The 18,727-nt window shown below is 41.0% G+C and overlaps 1 protein-coding gene across 1 annotated transcript; it reads left to right on the top strand.

Moving 5' to 3' along the window:
* The first annotated feature begins 2,558 nt into the window (after window positions 1-2,558).
* On the top strand, window positions 2,559-18,499 carry LOC117289619 (ankyrin and armadillo repeat-containing protein-like). The gene is made up of 8 exons (XM_033770821.1): window positions 2,559-2,667; window positions 3,732-5,386; window positions 10,389-10,633; window positions 12,113-12,269; window positions 13,206-13,353; window positions 14,228-14,347; window positions 15,587-15,657; window positions 18,054-18,499. The coding sequence occupies exons 2-8, from the start codon at window positions 3,784-3,786 to the stop codon at window positions 18,308-18,310; spliced, it is 2,601 nt and encodes an 866-aa protein (XP_033626712.1). The 5' UTR covers window positions 2,559-2,667; window positions 3,732-3,783; the 3' UTR covers window positions 18,311-18,499.
* Window positions 18,500-18,727: the final 228 nt, after the last annotated feature.

Below are 18,727 nucleotides of genomic sequence, written 5' to 3'. Positions count from 1 at the left end.
TTTTTTGTAGAAATGAAATAACATATTACTAGAGTCTTAAAGGCAGTGGACACTATTGGTAATAACTCAAAATAATTATTAGCATAAAACCTTTCTTGATTACAAGTAATGGGGAGAGGTTGATAGTATAAAACATTGTGAGAAAGGCTCCTTTTAAAGTGATGTAGTTTTCGAGAAAAAAAGTAATAGCCACGAATTTGATTTCGAGACCTCAGATTTAGAATTTGGGGTCTCGAAATCAAGCATCTGAAAGCACACAACTTCGTGTGACAAGGGTGTTTTTTCTTTCATTATTATCTCGCAACTTCGACGACCACTTCAAATGTTCACAGGTTTATTATTTTATGCATATGTTGAGATACACCAAGTGAGAAGACTAATTAGACAATTACCAACAGTGTCCAGGGGTGGATTTCGCAAAGAGTTAGGACTAGTCTTATCTCGAGTTAGGACCAGTTACTCGTCCTAACTTAGGACTATCCATGTAATTTGTATATCTCCTAGGACTAGTCCTAAGTTAGGACTGGTCCTAACTTTTTGTGAAATCGGCCCCAGTGTCTTTTAATCCAGCCAGAAACAAGCAGCTACCATAGAAACTATCAAAACCTCAAATTCCTGCGCAGAGAGAGCAACATAAACGCAAAACTACCGCTTAAATTTGCATAATTATGTAAAATAATGTGCAAAATGTTTTATCGCAGTGCGGGTGATTTTGTCCATTCAACTAGTTTGCATAAATTTCACCATCAACAACAATAATTAAAGGCTATGGAACCCTCCCACATCTGGTTGACGCTTGAATGCAGTTATACAAATAGCACATCACCCTAAGCTACATGAATCATTGTCACAGCGTGCGTGTATATTATTATCATGCTCAATATATTTTAGGGTATATACAAAGGGAACTTTAAACGCCAAGTATAAAGGGCACTATTTTAGGGAATATTTAACAGGGAGTGCACGGGAAAGTGATTTTGTTTTCTTCCGTCGGTAGACCTCTTTCCAGCAAACCCAGCCTTAGCAACGACAACATCAACTCTGCTACATGCAGAACCAACAAGCCCGTAATTAACTAATTCCCACCATTGAGAAATAAATAAATAAACAAAAAACATTTCACAAAACCATACATCAACAATTGTTATTAGATGATGCAATGCACTTGACGCCACTATACACTTTCGGTAAACAGTATTGTCCTAATCCCACACTTCGTGTATCACAACTTATATATAAAATAATATACCTGTGAAAATGTATGCTCAATTTATTGGTCATCGGAGTCGGGAGAAAATAATGGGAAAACCCACCCTTGTTTCCGCGCGTTTCTTCTTCACCGTGTCATGACATTGTGTTTACTAATACTATAAATCCGTAATTTTCGCTATCGAGAATTGATATTGTTTTAATGTTTTCTCAAAAAGTAAAGCATTTCATGAAACAATATTTCAAGAGAATTATTTCACCATTACCTTCTGTAAACCCTGTAAATTATTTGTAAATCTTTTAACTTTGAAAGTGTATATGGCTTTAAAATGTACCTAGCGTGCTGCATTATGGGGGTAGATAATAATTATAATAAATTAGGAATACAAATTAGTTTTTGTAGATGCTAGTTCAATGCCGATACGACCGTCTATCATCAGCCTGTATTAATGCTCGTTATTTCCAGTTGGTCGATTTCAAACATTCCTTTTAAAGAAGCTGGGCTATAATTAATTTAATGGTCAGAATGATGTTCAGTCTAAACTAACGCGAAGTGTAGGATGATATTGATTCAAAAGAGGGCGCTATCAGAAGTAGTTGTACGCGCAACAAAGTTTTCGAAACCACGGCTTCGGCTTTGGTTTCGGCTCAGGCTAGCTGGCTGGCCCGCGGTTGTATTTATAGCAAGCTCCATGACTTGACAAATACTGCGCGTGCTTTGCGCAGAGCGGCGTTCAGGCTTACGAGAGCACGGAACCTAAAGCCGAACAAAGCCGGAAGCCGTGGTTTCGAAAAGGGAACCTCTTTTGAAATTCGGTACCGAACAAAAAAGCAATATCCAATCATTCATAAGATCAGACACTTGCTCTGTTGTTCATATAAATGGAGGAATATATTTAGTTCTCCATGCTCTGTCATGGTTCAGCAGTTGACAGGTTGCTCAAGAAAGTTTACAAAGTGACTTTACTACATCAATGCCTGAACACTTTTCTTTACACGCTAGCGTATGTGCTTTAATGCAAATCAGGCAATTTAATAAAAATACAATGAATTTAATGAATTCCCAGACTTCGAGACCCACGGCTTATGATCATGCCGATGACAGTTTCCATCCGTTTCTATGAGACGCTAAAAATTGTCACTTCATCAAAGCACCTAGTCTGTCCCCCTAAACATAATGCGGATCCATAGCTATAGAAATATGCGTGTAACCATGTGCAGGGTCGGGGTACCATTCGCACCGTTACCACGAGGGGGCGGAGTTGAATCGTCGAAGTTGAATGAAATAATCGGATCTGTTTTGTTGTTGCGCTCTCGATCTCTTGTGTATTCATATGCTGCTGCTGCATGCTGCACAAACACATTGTGATGGCCGCAAAGCCGAGGCCGAGACAATTTTTTTACCCACACATCGATTGAATCCGGCCAATAATCACCCGTTCTGAATAATTGATTTAGGTGAGTATTGAAGTGTAGTAAATTGAGTGTGTTCTCAACCTGGCTGAAGAGGATTAGAGGGAACAAAAGATGTGAAACAATGACGGTTCGTCTGAGGGGGGATAGCTGTTTCATGTTGCACTTTTGTCCATAGACTTTGCATTGAACACAAGTTACTTGTGTAGGGAATGTGTACTGACTATGCACGGACACAGTGACATTTTTGGTCTAGTTTTGTAGTCATGAATACAAAAATGTCTAAGTAAAGTACATTAGTTCTTGGAAATCGAGCTCCTAAAAGTTCGAAGATGGCGCTGTTTGGGTAGGTTAACATATATTGACTTGTTAATGTTATAAATAAATAAGATCATTCATCTTATTCTTAGATTTAGCCTAGGCTAGATTATATTATAGATATTGTATTTGTACTATTGTAGATTTTAGTATTGTATTTTTTTGTAAGAAACCATACAAATTCTTTTTACAAACTTGTTTATAAAAATAATTAATGTTTTTTTATACAATTTTATGTTCTGACACACCATGGAGGGGGGGGGGGGGTACCTCCAAAAGGCTCCATGGACAAGTACACTGTTTCGAAAAATATTTATTTCTTTATTTTACTTTCTTTTATGCCAGAGTTTACATTGTTTTTATGCCAGAGTTTACATATCTGCTTATTATAGTAGTTTTAGTAGGCCTAGTTGCTTCTTTCACTTGGTCATCTAGCTATCTACATTTTTAACACTACATACATGGATGTAGTGTAACTGACTAACTGACATAGATTGCTCAACATTCAACAATGTTGTGTTGGGTACAATTACTATTAAAATAACTATTTAAATTACTCCGCTGACTGCCCCTGAGAAGTCGGTGAATCCCACTCATTGTTTTACTCAAAAACTATAGAGTTTCAGAGGAAGTTTCCACCATCGCCATCTTTTAAGTTTTCTGCAATCTGTTTGTTTTTTATTTTCCAATTTTGCTAATAAAGGACTTAAGATATTATCAGACTGCCTTAGAATCATTTTACATCAATTGTTGTTTTATTAAATCCACCAATATTTGACTTTTTGTTCCAGTGGACAACGACGCGACTCGGTCAAAGACGAGTTCGCCAAGGAACGAGCCATCATGAATGACTTGGATGAGCGTGGCTGGAGCCACATTCACAACGCAGCCTACCATGGCTACATCAAATCCATACAGAGGTTTGTAGCAGCGAGTGAGGACCAGCTGGAGTTTCCGACCAACGACGATCGTCTCATGACTCCGCTCCTACTGGCTGTCGACAACAATAAACTGGACACTGTTCAGTGTCTTGTTGAACTCGGCTCAGATCTGAGGTATGTGAACGCGCAGAATCTCAGCGTAGTTGAGCTGTCGAGTATGAAGCAGAATGTGGAGATAATGTTGTACTTTATTAAGATGGACCATCCAGATCTACCTGTGTGGAACAGGTTGATCAAGTTTGCTTCGTCGGATAACGACGAGGAGGCCGAGTCAGCTGGTAAAATGTTGATCAAACTGACTGAACCTGGTCCAGATGGCACCCTCAGTCCAAACTGGGAGGCCGTCGTTGACCAAGAGTGTATTCCTTCCACAATGAAGATCATGAAGTCCTTTGTGTCAAACTCTGCCAAGTTGTACATGTACACAGTGCTCCTGAACATCATCCAGTCGCAGAAGGCTAAAGAACAAATTGTGAAGGAAAGTGGTATACCTATGTCGCTGGAACTGTTTAAGAGTACCTCAAGGGAACTGATACTAGCTGGTGCCAAGATGCTGTGCCACCTTTCCAAAGTCCGAGAGTATGTAGACCCAATGGTACAACACGGAGCTATCCCTGTGCTGATCAAAATCTGGCAGACGAGCAGCGATCAGGATTTGTTGGTTCAAGTGACAGACACTCTATCTGAGATCGCAGCTGCTAGCCCTGAGCACAGACAAACCGTAGGGAGCACTACAGACAGCATGCGAGCTTTAGTGGGTTTGTTTGAGTCTTGCATAACCAAAGAAACCAAGCAGCCGCGTGCACTCCTCATGGCTCTCACTGTTGCAGTTCAAAAAATTGTCCAGGATGAGCAATCCAATCAGAATAGTTTCGTTGACGAGGGTGGATCCTCAGCTTTGATCACCCTTGCAAGTGCAAAGAATAGAGAACTGCAACTGAGCGCTATAACAGCAATCCATTTATTAGCCAAAGACAATCCGCACACACAAAAGATCATCTTGGAAGAGGGTGGAGTCATCCCGTTGATGACGCTCTTGAAGAGGAGCAGCGTCCCCAAAGTTCAAGTCTGTACAGCCAGTGCTCTCTGGGCGCTAGCTGGAGAAAATGTCGACGAGCAACGCACGATGGCAGGTATGATTGGAGTTGTACAGCTAATTGACTTCCTGAATGCACAGGTTGAGTTTGACATCCTACATTACATCGGAGCGGAAGGACTTGCGGTTCTCGCACGGGGACCGCACAACAAGCAGAACGTCATCGCGCAGGCAAACGGCGTCCAGCCCTTAGTACGCCTTCTTCGCTCGCCCAAGGAGCACATTGTCTTGAGCTCCATACGTGCTTTGAGGCACTTGTGTGTCGGGATCGGTTACATTCCACACAAGGAGAATCAAGACACAGTTCTCAACTCCAGAGGAATCCGATACCTAGTTGCCCTGATGGTCCACTCCCGTAATGAGCTCATCAGAGTTGAATCGGCACTTACACTTGGCTGCTGCTCAATCGGTAGGTATTTAAATTTCTTGAAGAGCTCTGTAAGATTGGTCTTCACAATCTCAACCACTTTTCAAGGGTATTTAAAAACAATTCTGTGTCCACCATAGATTGTAGATCCTTGGTCATGATGGGTCACGGCTTAAAATCTTCAGCGTTACGTACGCTGCAACTGCAATTCCGCATCGCTTACTAACAGTACTCAAATCAGAATGCGTGGACTTGTACTCTTTGTACCATCAGTCCAAATAAGATGACAAACAAAAATAATTGGGGATAGATATTGCGTTTAATTTGAGGTGGTTAATTGCATGGGGGAGAAGCAAAGTGTTGTTATTTTACGAATGTTACAGAGCTACATGTTCATTTAGTTGGTTCACAACTACATAACTTTCCTTTCTTCTTTCTAAAAAACATCTTTCTAAAAAACTATCTGAACAAAATTTCCTGCACAGTATTTTGATAGTGTAGTCCCTAAGATCAGAAACTCTATTTGTTCAGAAAACAAATCCACTGGAATGACGGTGTCCATTACAAAACAAATTACCATGAAATGTACTTTGCTGTGTAATCTCTGATCATAAGTGATTGTAAATACCTGTTGATAACGGGCTTTACATTATTGTCCACAACATCCAATTACATGTTGGTGGTGGTACTGTACCATGAACACTGGTGACCATCAAGGTTGTTTTGATTTCATATCAGCTGTAGCCTTGCACAGTCAACAGTACCTGGAGTGTGTACAAACCAAGTATTGATAGATGGCACAGGTTGGAGCTTTAATAGATAATAGATGGATATTGATAAAGACTATGTACTTATGGGATGTTTTATCTTGAGTATGCAAAGTCAGTATCCAGGATTTGTCTTTGCTTTTGAGGGGGGCTTATGCCCTTGAAATTTCATAAAATGTTGCTACATGGAATTGCTTATGTTATCAAACAACACAAGTTTGCCTGGGGGGAGGGGGGGGGGGGAATCGGGCTCAGTTTCCTGAAGTTAAACAAAAAATACAGGCCTGTGAAATCTCTGTTTAAAACAAAGCAAATTTATGTTTTGAATGTGACGTGTGAGTCTGCCAGGGCTTAACCCAGTAAATTACTCTGCGATGGTCTTTCATTGGAGCCATCGTTGTTAGTTTTTCGTTTAGCCCGATGTCCATTATACTTCAATGTCATTGTTGCTTGCATAAAGAGAGGGCGCTTTACTAAAAGCTGTATAAAAAACACCTTGAGACAAGTTTAGGCGCACATGGTTTACCCACACGACGTACGTATGTGTGTGTATTTTTGCGACAAGTTATAATGGCAGTCGATGACGAGGATGCTGGCCCAAATTCTAGACAAGTTTCCCGATGGCCCCAAACCCTTTTTTTTTTACAAGCTGTAATAAAAAACACCTTGAGACAAGTTTAGGCACACATGGTTTACCCACACGACGTACGTACATGTATGTGTGTGTATTTATTTTTTGCGACAAGTTATAATGGCAGTCAACGACGAGGACGCTGGCCCAAATTCTAGACAAGTTTCCCAATGGCCCAAAAAAATTTTATTTTGAAAAGTTTTGCTTTTGAAAGCAGAATGAGGCAATTGGTGCAGTCATCAACCAATGAAGGATGGCGGAAGACCATTCCTCTTCACAATCAAACAGAATCAAACAAAGTGCAGATTAGGTTGTATCTGGTTGTATAGTGTTTTTAAGGGTTCTTATTAACCTTCTAATACTCCAACAGCAATCAATAATCTTAAAGGAACACGTTGCCTTGGATCGGACCAGTTAGTCTATAATTATAAAAAGCGTTTGTAACCGTTTGTTATAAAATGTATATGATAGGAAAGATGTTTTAAATGCAGAATACAATGATCCACACAAATTTGCTTCGAAATTGCGTGGTTTTCCTTTTACATTTACTTTGAGAACTAACACGGTCGGCCAATTATGGGAGTCAAAAACTAGACTCCCATAAACGGCCGACCGTGCAATTTTGAGGCATGTTTGTGTGGATCATTGTATTCTACTTAAATTACTACATCTTTCTAACCATGCATTTTATAACAAATGGTTACAAATGCTTTTCAAAGACCAACTGGACAGATCCAAGGTAATGTGTTCCTCTAAGAATGTCCACAGTTGTCCTACACCCCACTTGCTGGTGAATAGGCCTATATTTCCCCTTATACATCAATTAGTACCACATTGTGAAAATCCTTTATAGTCAATGTGTTGGCATCAATGGATAGTGGTTATTGGCTTTGTTCAGCATTATTCAACTGTCGTGCACACAGAGGTACATGTACAATGTAGGATGATCCCAGCCACTTCATGGACAACCATGGTAACCCTTAAAGGCAGTGGACACAATTGGTAACTACTCAAAATAATTATTAGCATGAAACCATTCTTGGTGACGAGTAATGGGGAGAGGTTGATGGTATGAAACATTGTGAGAAACGGCTCCCTCTGAAGTGCCATAGTTTTTGAGAAAGAAGTAATTTTCTACGAGTTTGATTTCGAGACCTCAGATTTAGAACTTGAGGTCTCGAAATCAACCATCTAAACGCACACAACTTCGTGTGACAAGCGTGTTTTTTTCTTTCATTATTATCTCCCAAGTTCGATGACCGGTTGAGCTCAAATTTTCACAGGTTTGTTATTTTATGCATATGTTGAGATAGACCAACTGTGAAGGCTAGTCTTTGACAATTACCAAAAGTGTCCACTGCCTTTAAGTAGATTAGGGGCACATTAAGGCCAGAGGTATAGATTAATCCCATGAGTCTATCAAACTTCTGGTTTTACCTCCATAATGATTGAATGACCCACACACTAAACAAATGGCAACAGTTTTTGTAAACCATTCCTAACAACAGAAATGTCTATACTACCGCAGGGGTTACAGCTTTTGTTTACCAAGCTAACATTATTGAGGGATTCTAAAGGCCTCTTCATCTACAGTAGAAGGATAAGTGGGTGAATACAATTGGGTATCAGGGGCAGGGTTTCTTAAGCACAGTTGGATGGAAATGGCCACTGTTGGTTGTGTCTTTGTCATCAGGGGCTAGGTGGTACAAGCCTTGTTGATACATGGAAGGGGTTCTAAGTGGATGTTGTTCCTTTGGCAATTGGGTCCGCTCTTTTAGGCTGATTGGAAACTTTTGGCAGGGTGATGTTGGAGGGGGGGGGGAAACATGAGAGTTCATTTTAGTCAACTCTTAATACCTTGAAGGTTAGCCTAACACTGTCTTTTTTATACAATCCTGGAAATTTAAAATGGTAACTGTTTTTATAAAATTCTGGAAGTTAAAAAATGTGAAGTGTGTTTGTCTGCAAACAGTTCAAAACAAAACAGTTCAAACAAAACTTTGTTTAGGTTAGGTACCAATTGGATGTTATTGGTTAAGGTACATGTACATGTATGCTGCACTGGTTGCTAGGGGTCAACACTGGTTGCTAGGGGTCAACACTGGTTGCTATTGGTGTGGTACACTGGTTGCTATGGGTTTAGTACATGTTGTCACTATGGGTTTACTACTTTGGTTGGTATGGGTATGCACTTGGTTGCTAAGTTACATGTAATACACTGGTTGATATGTGGATACACTGTCACTAAGGGTTCACTGTAACATGTAAATGCCTGTTTTGGGGTTCAGGCCTAATTCAAGACTCATTGCTATAGGTGTAGTATCCAAGTGGCTACTATGCATCTAATACTGGTTGCTATAGAGTACCATGGAGGTAGAAATAGAAGGAGTTGGAACGAAATCCTAAGCCAATTTACGACCAATGAGCGAGTTTGGAGGCCTGCAGTAAACCAATGGAGCCCTCCAATGAGCTTAGCAGATTAACGACCCGATAAGCGCTCTTTGTGCACAGTGTCTGCTGTCGCGATAATCCGACCGCACAAAAAAAAATCTCCGTTCTCTTAAAACTACTGGAGTAAACACTCTCCCACGAACAAGGCAATGACATGTAGTTTTCGCATGCGCAGTAGTGTTTAGCATCCTACAAGCTATGCGCCATGTTTTCTTTTGTGTTTGTCTACCTCCATGAGAGTACATCAGTATACTGATTATCCATAGAAAATTGATTGCATGGGTATATTTGGTTTGCATAGAATTAGTACGAGTGCTGCTTTAAAGTACAATAGGTGACTTTTTACAAAGTCCTTTCACACAACAAAAATATAGCCAGGGTCACTTGCTACAAAATTCCTGAGCGTGGGTTGTTTATTTGTTATCTCCGTGTGTGACTGATCTTGTGAGCTTTCACCATGTTCACACTGCAAAGTAAAAAAACTAACAACCCTTGTGTGTCATGAAAGTATTCCTGATCATTTCTACCTCCATGTCCTCATCATCTTTATGAGACCAACTAGCACACACAATAGCATGCGCTGTATGGGCAACTTCACACAGGACGTCGGTCAATAAGCAAGGATTCCTTTCACACGATGATGTAGTACACATCCTTGGTCATAAATTTCGCTAGTTTAAGATTTTGTCGTAGGTCCGGACCTCCGACAAAATGTGGCAATGTTGGACCAGATTTTACAAGGGACCATGGACACTCAAAAAATTGTTGTCCTTTCACACGATGTACATTAATTTGTTAAACGTTACAACCATGCTACAATTTAGCAAGGGACCCTCGCTAAATTGCTCTCGTGTGAAAGGTGCTTTATAAACCAAGTGCAGGCCTTCATTATTGAAACAGTATAAAAGTCTTTGTTTTGGGTAAGAATTTCTCCAACCCATCAAGGGAATCCTTTCTCAAACTTTACATGATGGACTTCTGCAAATGGATGAACCTCCCCTCCGTACATGTACCTTTGATACTTTTGATAACATGATATTTTCTGCCCGTGCTGTTTTTCTGTGAGTGTGATTCATCTACAAATTTAGTTATTGGTATACAGGTCAATTAATTAGAAATACTTTTAAATTTATTGAACTTAACTAACATTTAAATATGTAATAATTTTGTAACTGTTCTGCCATTGCATTTGCAGGCAACCCTAATGTGATGGATGACATTTCTGACAACATGGACTTCAACTTTGTACACATTCTACGTCTCCTGTATTCCAAGGATGACCTTGTGAGGTTACTGGCTGGCTCCGCACTGGCCGCTTTTGCTTTCAACAACACCACTCAGCAGCATGAAATCGCCGACTCTGGCGGAGTACGCTACCACTGTTTTGTCTCGTTCCTTGAGTCGGATGACGAGTTCTACAGATGTAATGCAGCTTTCCAGGTACTGAAATGTTACCGAATACAAAGTTAATAAAAAAAAGAACGAAAATTTAAACTAGGAAACAAACATTGGCTGAGAAAAATCTGAAATGCACTGGTATGGTAAACATCCTTTTTATAATTGCTAATCGGGCAAGCTTTGGTCAGCAATTGCTTGCCTAAACTTGGCCGGAAAAGGAAAAACACTTTAGACCTGCATTTTCAAGAAATTGACAATCAGCACATTGAGTGTCAACATTGCCAGTTTTTGACCAAAAGTGTTGATGTTTTTGACTAAAAAGGTATTTATGAATGGGAATCAAAGTGTGTTGAATCGGTTTTGAACTAGTGGTTTAAACCTGCCGAGGCCTGGTTTTTGATAATTTACCTCGACTTCGTCTCGGTAAAATGATCAAGAACCAGTCTCGTTGGGTTTAAACCACTAGTTGAAAACCTCTTCACCACACATTGATTCCCTTATTTATTGGGTGGTTCTAAAAACCCCTCGAACCCCACGACCCACGACCCCTCGACGTCCGCCCCGTGTTCGAAGAATGTCCCAATTCCGAATTCATAAAATGTCGCTTTACGGCCGAGTAAGAATTAAGTCCCCGATTTAGAATTCACAGTGTGTGATCCGTGACGCAACTTCAAGTCTGAGACTGCTGTTAAATTTATCTGCATCAGCCACACAGAATTGGGAGTATTTACTCTCCGCTTCCGCATGTCATGTGCACACCGATTGGGGACCCCAAACACGTCCGTGTGGCCATTTGGTCGGTCGGGTCTACAACCTTGAGCTCCGCTTAGAGCAACTAGTTGTACCATGGAGGAATAGTACACAGGACGGGCGGAGCGATCGGCCGGAAATGGGTCCGCCTGATAATCACCTAATGAGTTGGCCGTAATCGTATTCGGGCGGTACACGCAGGTTCCCAGTTGGGATAATAATCTCGGATCCGTCAAGAGATACACGTGGAAATGCCGCGGTTTTTATCTGTACATCATAATTGCCACAGGCCCGATCTCGGCAGCCAATCACGCGAAGTTTGCTTCGTGCATACTACGTGTGTATGGTCTGTCTCGTACGCTGTGTTGTTGTGATGTGCGAGGCATGGTTGTCGACGTCAGCATACAAAATTGTGTGGGTGATTGGCTGAGGTTGTGAACTGTGGCAATTTCGGTGTACAGAAAAAAAAATTGCACAAAAGTCGAGGGAGTCGTGGGTCGTGGGGGTCGAGGGGGTTTTAGAACAACCCGTATTTATTTCTTTGGTGCAGGGATATAAGCATTATTGTTATTTGGTCCTACCATGTTCCTTGCTCTAGGGTCCTACCCCGATGCTGTACAGTCCTCAATCTTCCACAATCAGACAACTTCCTTTTGGACAAATAGGGTTTTATATCTATTCATTTGATTTCCCAATGCTTCAATCTCCTACTTGTAACACGGGGGTATCACTACCTACTTATGAATCAGTACTTTTTTGTTTAATCAACAGGTTGTAGTTTTGGCGCGTATCGTCCCAGATGAAGAGCAAGCTTCGTCCTCTGCAGTTGGCATCAAACTCATCGTTGATCTCCTAGAAACGTCCAAGAATGAATCCATCCAAGCGCTGGCATCTGACTGTCTTGCTAGATTGGCACACACAAGAGCAGGTATGTCTACATGGTTACTCAGTTGGGACACCCCCATGTTCTGGCACACCTACTGTATTTGCCTACTGTATGTATCCTGCATCTATCCGCAAATTTGATACAAATTTTGACGTCTCAAGTTCGCAACAAATTATTCGCAACAGTTGAAGTAATTTCAACTCCTGCAAAACATTCCGAATGTGACCTCAAAATTTGCTATGCATTCACATTCACAGGAAGGACAGGTACAGACCTGATACTTCACGGAGGCAACGGAGGCGATTGCCTCCGTTGCCCCTTGCCATTGCCATGGTGCCCTTGAAATGCTCCAGTAAAAATTACAATTTCCTCATAGGGTGCCCTTTGTCATAGAGAAAATGAAGCATACAGCCCTGCAGGTGTATGAACCGGGCTAACGGTACCCTAACCCTATCATGTAAGATACATGTACAAGGTGTTTTTGTTGTTGGATCATTGGGGTGTCGGAATATCAGAGAACAGTTAATGTACCTCTCAGTTAATGGAGGGGGAGGTTTCTGCATGAAAACTTAGACTACGGACTAGATTATACTTTGTGTTGTTTTTAATTCGTAGCCTAGATGCAGTTTAGCTTGTGAGAGGATATGCAAGAATATCCTTGGGTCTCGGAGAGGTGAATGTATTGACGTTGATCCCTACCCATGGGGGCATTGTCTAGAGATTATCCCATGTCAAGTTGCTTATTCCAAAGCCCGATTTCATGGCTCTGCTTACATGGCTAACTATCAAATTCTGTAAAGGTGTGCCTTGTAGCGTGTAGATTCCCTGCTAACTGCTAACCTGTGAAATTTGCTTGACATATAAGCGGGAATACCTCTTTGATTTTTGTCAGCACTGATTCTTTGCTTACCTTTCAGAGTCATGAAATTTTGATTAAGATTCATGATATTTTATTGTTTTTTTTGTCTAAATCTTTAGGTGTTCCAGCTGCAATCATTTCTATCAATGCAATTCATCAGCTCTGTAGATTCATGCTGTCAGAAGATGAGCAAGTTAGGGGGTCAGCCGCCATTGCACTGGGCTACCTAAGCTTCAATCATAAAGCGGAGAGGGAGCTCTTGAACAAGTAAGGCTGCAACAGAAAAAAACGATCCATTAAGCTCCACCCCATTGCCTATTGACCAATCACAACCCAGTGCGCATTGACCAGTCACAATCCATTGCTCAACCAAAAGTTCGACACTATGGGTTCGTTCGTTTAGCTTCCCTGGGTCATCCCCGGTCTGCCCCGGTGCGTTCGAATAGCTTTTGACGTCATTCCAGGGGCTCACCCAGGTCAGCCCCCAGTGCCCTGCTTGTGGAGTGGGTCACTTGGGGGCTGGCCCCAGGTAAACGACGTCACTACAAGAGCGGTGAGTGGTCGTTCGTTTGGCTCTTGTCAGGGGCTCACCTGAGTGAGCACCTCGGGATAGACCCAGAGAAGCTAAACGAACGCACCCTATATACTGAAGTCCGGCATGCGTGCGTGTATGCTTGATGCGCGTGGCATAGTTGTACAGAACGGCATTGGAGAGGCACACGTGTTCTTGCTCACACATGTGCCTTGGGCGGAGCCTTATGGATTGGTCTATTGCACCCTGCATAACATAAGTGGTTACTCCAGCCCTAGCTGTAGCTGGTCAAAGATAGACTATGGTGTGAGTATGGTCAAACGATGGTCCTGTATGTTTGGTAATGCAAGCAATAGACCCCAATGCAAAGAAACCTCCGAAAAAGAAGGACTTTGTCTGTGGTGTTGCTAGTTTGATTAGCAGCAGCATATTTGCACCACGGCACCTTGTAAACCATTAGAAAATAATACTATGAAGGGAGAGGTCTCACACTTCAAAATGTACATGTACTATAGCTCCACATGTATTGCAGGAAAAAATACTAGTGGTTTGATAAAGCGCTGTACAAGAGCCTTGTTTCATTACTATTTTCTTTGTTTGATTTTGAAGGTGTCGACAGGATCCGTACTTGTTTAAGGTTCTTGAGTATTACACTTCTAACTATCGCCTGGCAGGTCCTTTCTTAGATGCTTGGAAGCACTACAAACACATCGGCCTCCCTCAGATTGAGTAAGTATGATACGTCAAGGCTGTTATTATGTGAAGTTGGTTGCCTCCAAGTTGCTCGACAAAATTGCCTTGTGCGACAAAACCAAAGAGCTATTGACTAGAGCGCTAACTTGCTCTGCGTTTTGAAGCCACCCTGGGCGAAGACATGTTTACTGTGGTGCGTGACTATGAAACGATTTATGCATTTTATAAAAAACAATTACAAACGCTTTTTATAGACCAACTCGTCCGATCCAAGGCAACGTGTTCCTTTAAGCTCTGGTGTTCTTGATCAGCAGGGTGTGTGTTTGAGTACTTGTCGTGACACTTGTGTCCTTTTAATTAAAGCAATACATTTAACCATTAGTGCTGCAAATGGGACGTAAAACAGTTGGTTTGTGTGTCGTGAAATGCATGCAGAAGAACCAAGTCACTAAATGCAAAAAAAAAAAAGGAGTTCGTTCGCCCCGTTGTTCCTGGTGGGCAGCAAATTGCACCATGGGCACCATGTTAATCGTTACATTGTGCTGTGCCAGGAATGCATCTTACGCTTAAAAAACAAGCTCCACATCACCTTGCAGAAAATACTGAGTGTTGAAGCACCATGCATTATTATAAAAATCCACCATTACTAAGGGAATCAATGTGTGGTGATGAGGTTTTCAACAAGTGGTTTAATCCCAACGAGGCCTGGTTCTTGATTATTTTACCGAGACGAAGTCGGAGTCAAGGTAAATTATCAAGAACCAGGCCTCGTCGGATTTAAACCACTAGTTGAAAACCGATTCAACACACTTTTGATTCTCATTCATAAAAACTTTTTGGTTAAAAGGTGTAATAAAGTGAGAAACTCTGTAAAACTTATCCGGTTCCAAGTGCTTATGAGCTCTGTATGTTTCCACCTCCATGGTATGTTCAGTATATATGTTACATGAGCATGTACGATGTCCGTACGCAGGTGTTTTCCAGTTCCGTTCGTGCGCATATAGTCTTGGTGCATATTCGCTGGTTTTCCTTTTACACACAGCGCGGCCAACTCACCGACAGCGCCTGCATCGCCTGTAACAAGAAACGTCTTGCATCAAGACTAGCGCAGAGTCTCCACTCACAACTGGTTATAAACAAAGGTTTAAACACTCGTTCTTTCCACGTGACGCGCTCTCCACCAATAGGAATAGCGAAACTGTCCGAGGTATTTATGAATATTTATTATTACAAACACTGAAAACTTTGTTTTGTTCTGATCCATGATATAAACAGTACATCGCAGAGACCTTGTCTGGTAGCCAAGAAGAATGTCCCATACTTGAACAACATCAAGAATCCAAACAGTAAGTCAAAGTCAAATCATGTGTGTATTTATTTCTTATTGTTCACTATTCAGGACCAGTAAACATGGTAAACTGCATCTTGCTCCCACACAATTGTAGTGAACTCATCATAATATTGTTAGCACAATTATGCATAAGAAAGTCAAAGAGTACTCTTAATAAAGGCATCGGACACTACTGGTAATCATGGTAATTACTCAAAATAATTATCAGCATAAAACCTTACTTGGTATCGTGTAACGGGGAGAGGTCGGTAGTATAAAAATATTGTGAGAAACGGCTCCCTCTAAAGTAACGTAGTTTTTGAGAAAGAAGTAATTTCATCGAATGTGATTTTGAGACTTCCTTAGAATAAGATTTTGAGGTCTCGAAATCAAACATCTCAAAGCACACAACTTAGTGTAACAAGGGTGTTTTTTCTTTCTTTATTGTCTCGCAACTTTGATGACAATCTGAGCTCAAATTTTCACAGGTTTGTTATTTTTTTGCATTTGTTATGTTGATAAACACCATCTGTGCTGAAGACTGCATGTAGTCTTTGACAATTACCAAAGGTGTCCAGTCTTGTGCTTGCAGTTGCTTGATTTTGAGACCTCAAAATCTAATTCTGAAGTCACAAAATCAAATTCACTTCAGTCACTTCAGAGGGAGCCGTTTCTCACAATGTTTTATACTATCAACCTCTCTCTACTCGTTACCAAGTACTAAGGTTTTATGCTAATAGTTATTTTGAGTAATTACCAATTTAGTGTCCACTGCTTTTAACAACATGGTCCTTTTATAAGTCTTTCTCATAGATTTGTCGGCCTTTTTGTGTAACTTTTGTGTATGCCAAACTGCAGTACATGTATGCATGCTTTATTGTGTTCTTGACGCCTGTTTTCTTTCCGTTTATGCTTGCTCTGCTTTTCTACCTTGTTTGCAATTCTAGTGATCGATGGGTAAGTTTTATCTGCGTCTGCACAACAGGGGCACCTGTGCACAAATCTACCAGTAGTTGAAATTTTCTTTTGTTTGTTTTCCTTTTTGAAACTAACCAAGCTATTAACAAAGTAACGAATGGCAAGTTTGAGTAAGTTGTTAAATTGATATTTTCAAGCACTATTAATCATTTAGCATAACAAGACACTCATGTTTAGTTAGAGCTCATCACCAATAACTGGACAGCACAGTCGGTTGAGGTTTGCGGTATAGCACCATGTGTTTGAACACTTATGACATATAATTTCAACTTGAATCACAAATCTTGTGTAATCTATATTACATGTAGCTGCACATACATGTACAGCACAGATGACACTTACGTACATGCAGGTTATTAATTGTTGTAGCTTATTCTGTAACAGAATTTCTGCACTAAAAACGAAGCATTTTCAAACAAAGACGCACATGTAGAGCGTGGCAGGCCTGGGATTACCTGGATGCCATGGGCCTCTATTGCCCTGGTGTTGACCTTGGTGCCACCGTAAACAAAAATTCTCCCATAAACTTGAAGAACTTTCATTGCAAGTGCCCTTTTCTCTAATGACATGGCTCTACATGTACATGTACATGTGTACATCCTGATCAGAAGACACACACTGTGCAAATAACATCACACATTGAACATGACAAAAAAGGCAATTAATTCATTATAAGCACTCTAATGGGCAAGCACTAAGACATGTGGTACACAAATGAATAATAAGAGATTGTTTACATTTATCATGTATTTATGAAGGCCACATTCTTCATTTCTAAAAAGAACCTGTGTTTGTCAGACTCAAAGTCAATTTTTCAACATTACTTGTTTTTGTTTTAAAATATTACATATGGCAGTTTTATGACTCAACTGAAAAACACAAGACCACTAGACTTGTCCTGTCGTGAGTTTACAGGCCCGGCTAAAGCTACTACCATCGTGGGTGGCATGGTTGGCTTGTGTGTGTAAAGCGCTCCCCTCTCACCAAGGTGACCCAGGCTCGATTCCCGGCGGGGGCCCTTTGTGAGTTGTGCGTTGGTTCTCTGCTGTGCCATGAGGGTTTTCCAGACCATCTGGTTTTCCTCCCTCAGGAAAAAAAATCAAACACCTTAGATCTTTGGCTGTGCTCCGTGGTCATAATGGGTTGATGTGGCTGGCAGCCAAAGGCAGCCCTTGCATGCCAGCTTCTTGAACACGTTACATTCACGCCATTCGCAATTCAGCTCTTAGCTGCAAGTAAGGATGATTAGCCTCACAAACTATAATTATAATTATTATAATGTAAAGTTCAAGCACTGTTCTTTTGTTGCACTGAAACAGTTGTGTGTTTGCACCCGTACAATTCAAGTCCCAACCATCTTTACTCAGACTGACCAGTAGACAATATTGATTAAACTTCCCCTTTTATCTCCCCTCCGTTTTAAACTCTCTGCAGTGCGTCAGTACACGATACTGAGTTTTGGGGAGAATGGCTTGAATCCCCAACTAAGTTCTCCAACGAACCAAATGAGTTCTAACTACCATGACGACGCCACTGTGGTGACAGAGAGTCACGGGCCTCGGCAGGGTAGCAGCCACCAGTCGACCCACTCCCGGATGAGTAGACACCGGGGTGTAAGTCATCCGTCCACGGCAAGGAGCCGCATCTCTTCACATAAGTCGACGGTTGTATTTCAGACCGATGAAACGTGATAGTGACCCAAAAATCAAACTTGTAATTATATTCAGGGTATGTACTTATATGGAAGCAAAGGGTCATGTAGATTTATTTGTTGATAAACTATTTTGAATCTTCTTACTGCTTTAAAACGAAGTCTTTTATTCCTAACGAGGGTGTTTTTTTTCTCTCATCCAATTTAGCTCAAATTTCCACAGGCTTGTTATTTTATGCTTACATGTATGTTGGGATACACCAAGTGAGAAGACTGGTCTTTGACAACTACCAAAAGTGTACCTTCCCTTCAATTATTTGTTTTCAAAAGCTATGGTTTTTGGGGGGATCACATAATTGTTAACAATGTCCACTGTATTTTTGATTCTTGCACAAAAACACTGTGTCCACAAATTTTATCTTGGTGCGTACTTGTTTTGTGTCTTCGTACATGTGCA

The sequence above is a fragment of the Asterias rubens genome, chromosome 4, assembly GCF_902459465.1.
Source record: "Asterias rubens chromosome 4, eAstRub1.3, whole genome shotgun sequence".
NCBI lineage: Eukaryota > Metazoa > Echinodermata > Asteroidea > Forcipulatida > Asteriidae > Asterias > Asterias rubens.
Note: the sequence above shows the minus strand (reverse complement) of the source record. Positions and strands in the feature narration are given on the sequence as shown.

What these genes read in the sequence shown, in the direction of transcription:
- LOC117289619 (XM_033770821.1), top strand. Translation starts at nt 3,784, where the DNA reads ATGAATGACTTGGATGAGCGTGGCTGGAGCCACATTCACAACGCAGCC. An exon ending in GATGTAATGCAGCTTTCCAG is followed by an intron (nt 10,634 to 12,112) that starts GTACTGAAATGT and finishes TTTAATCAACAG; the next exon opens with GTTGTAGTTTTGGCGCGTAT. An exon ending in GAGAGGGAGCTCTTGAACAA is followed by an intron (nt 13,354 to 14,227) that starts GTAAGGCTGCAA and finishes TTGATTTTGAAG; the next exon opens with GTGTCGACAGGATCCGTACT.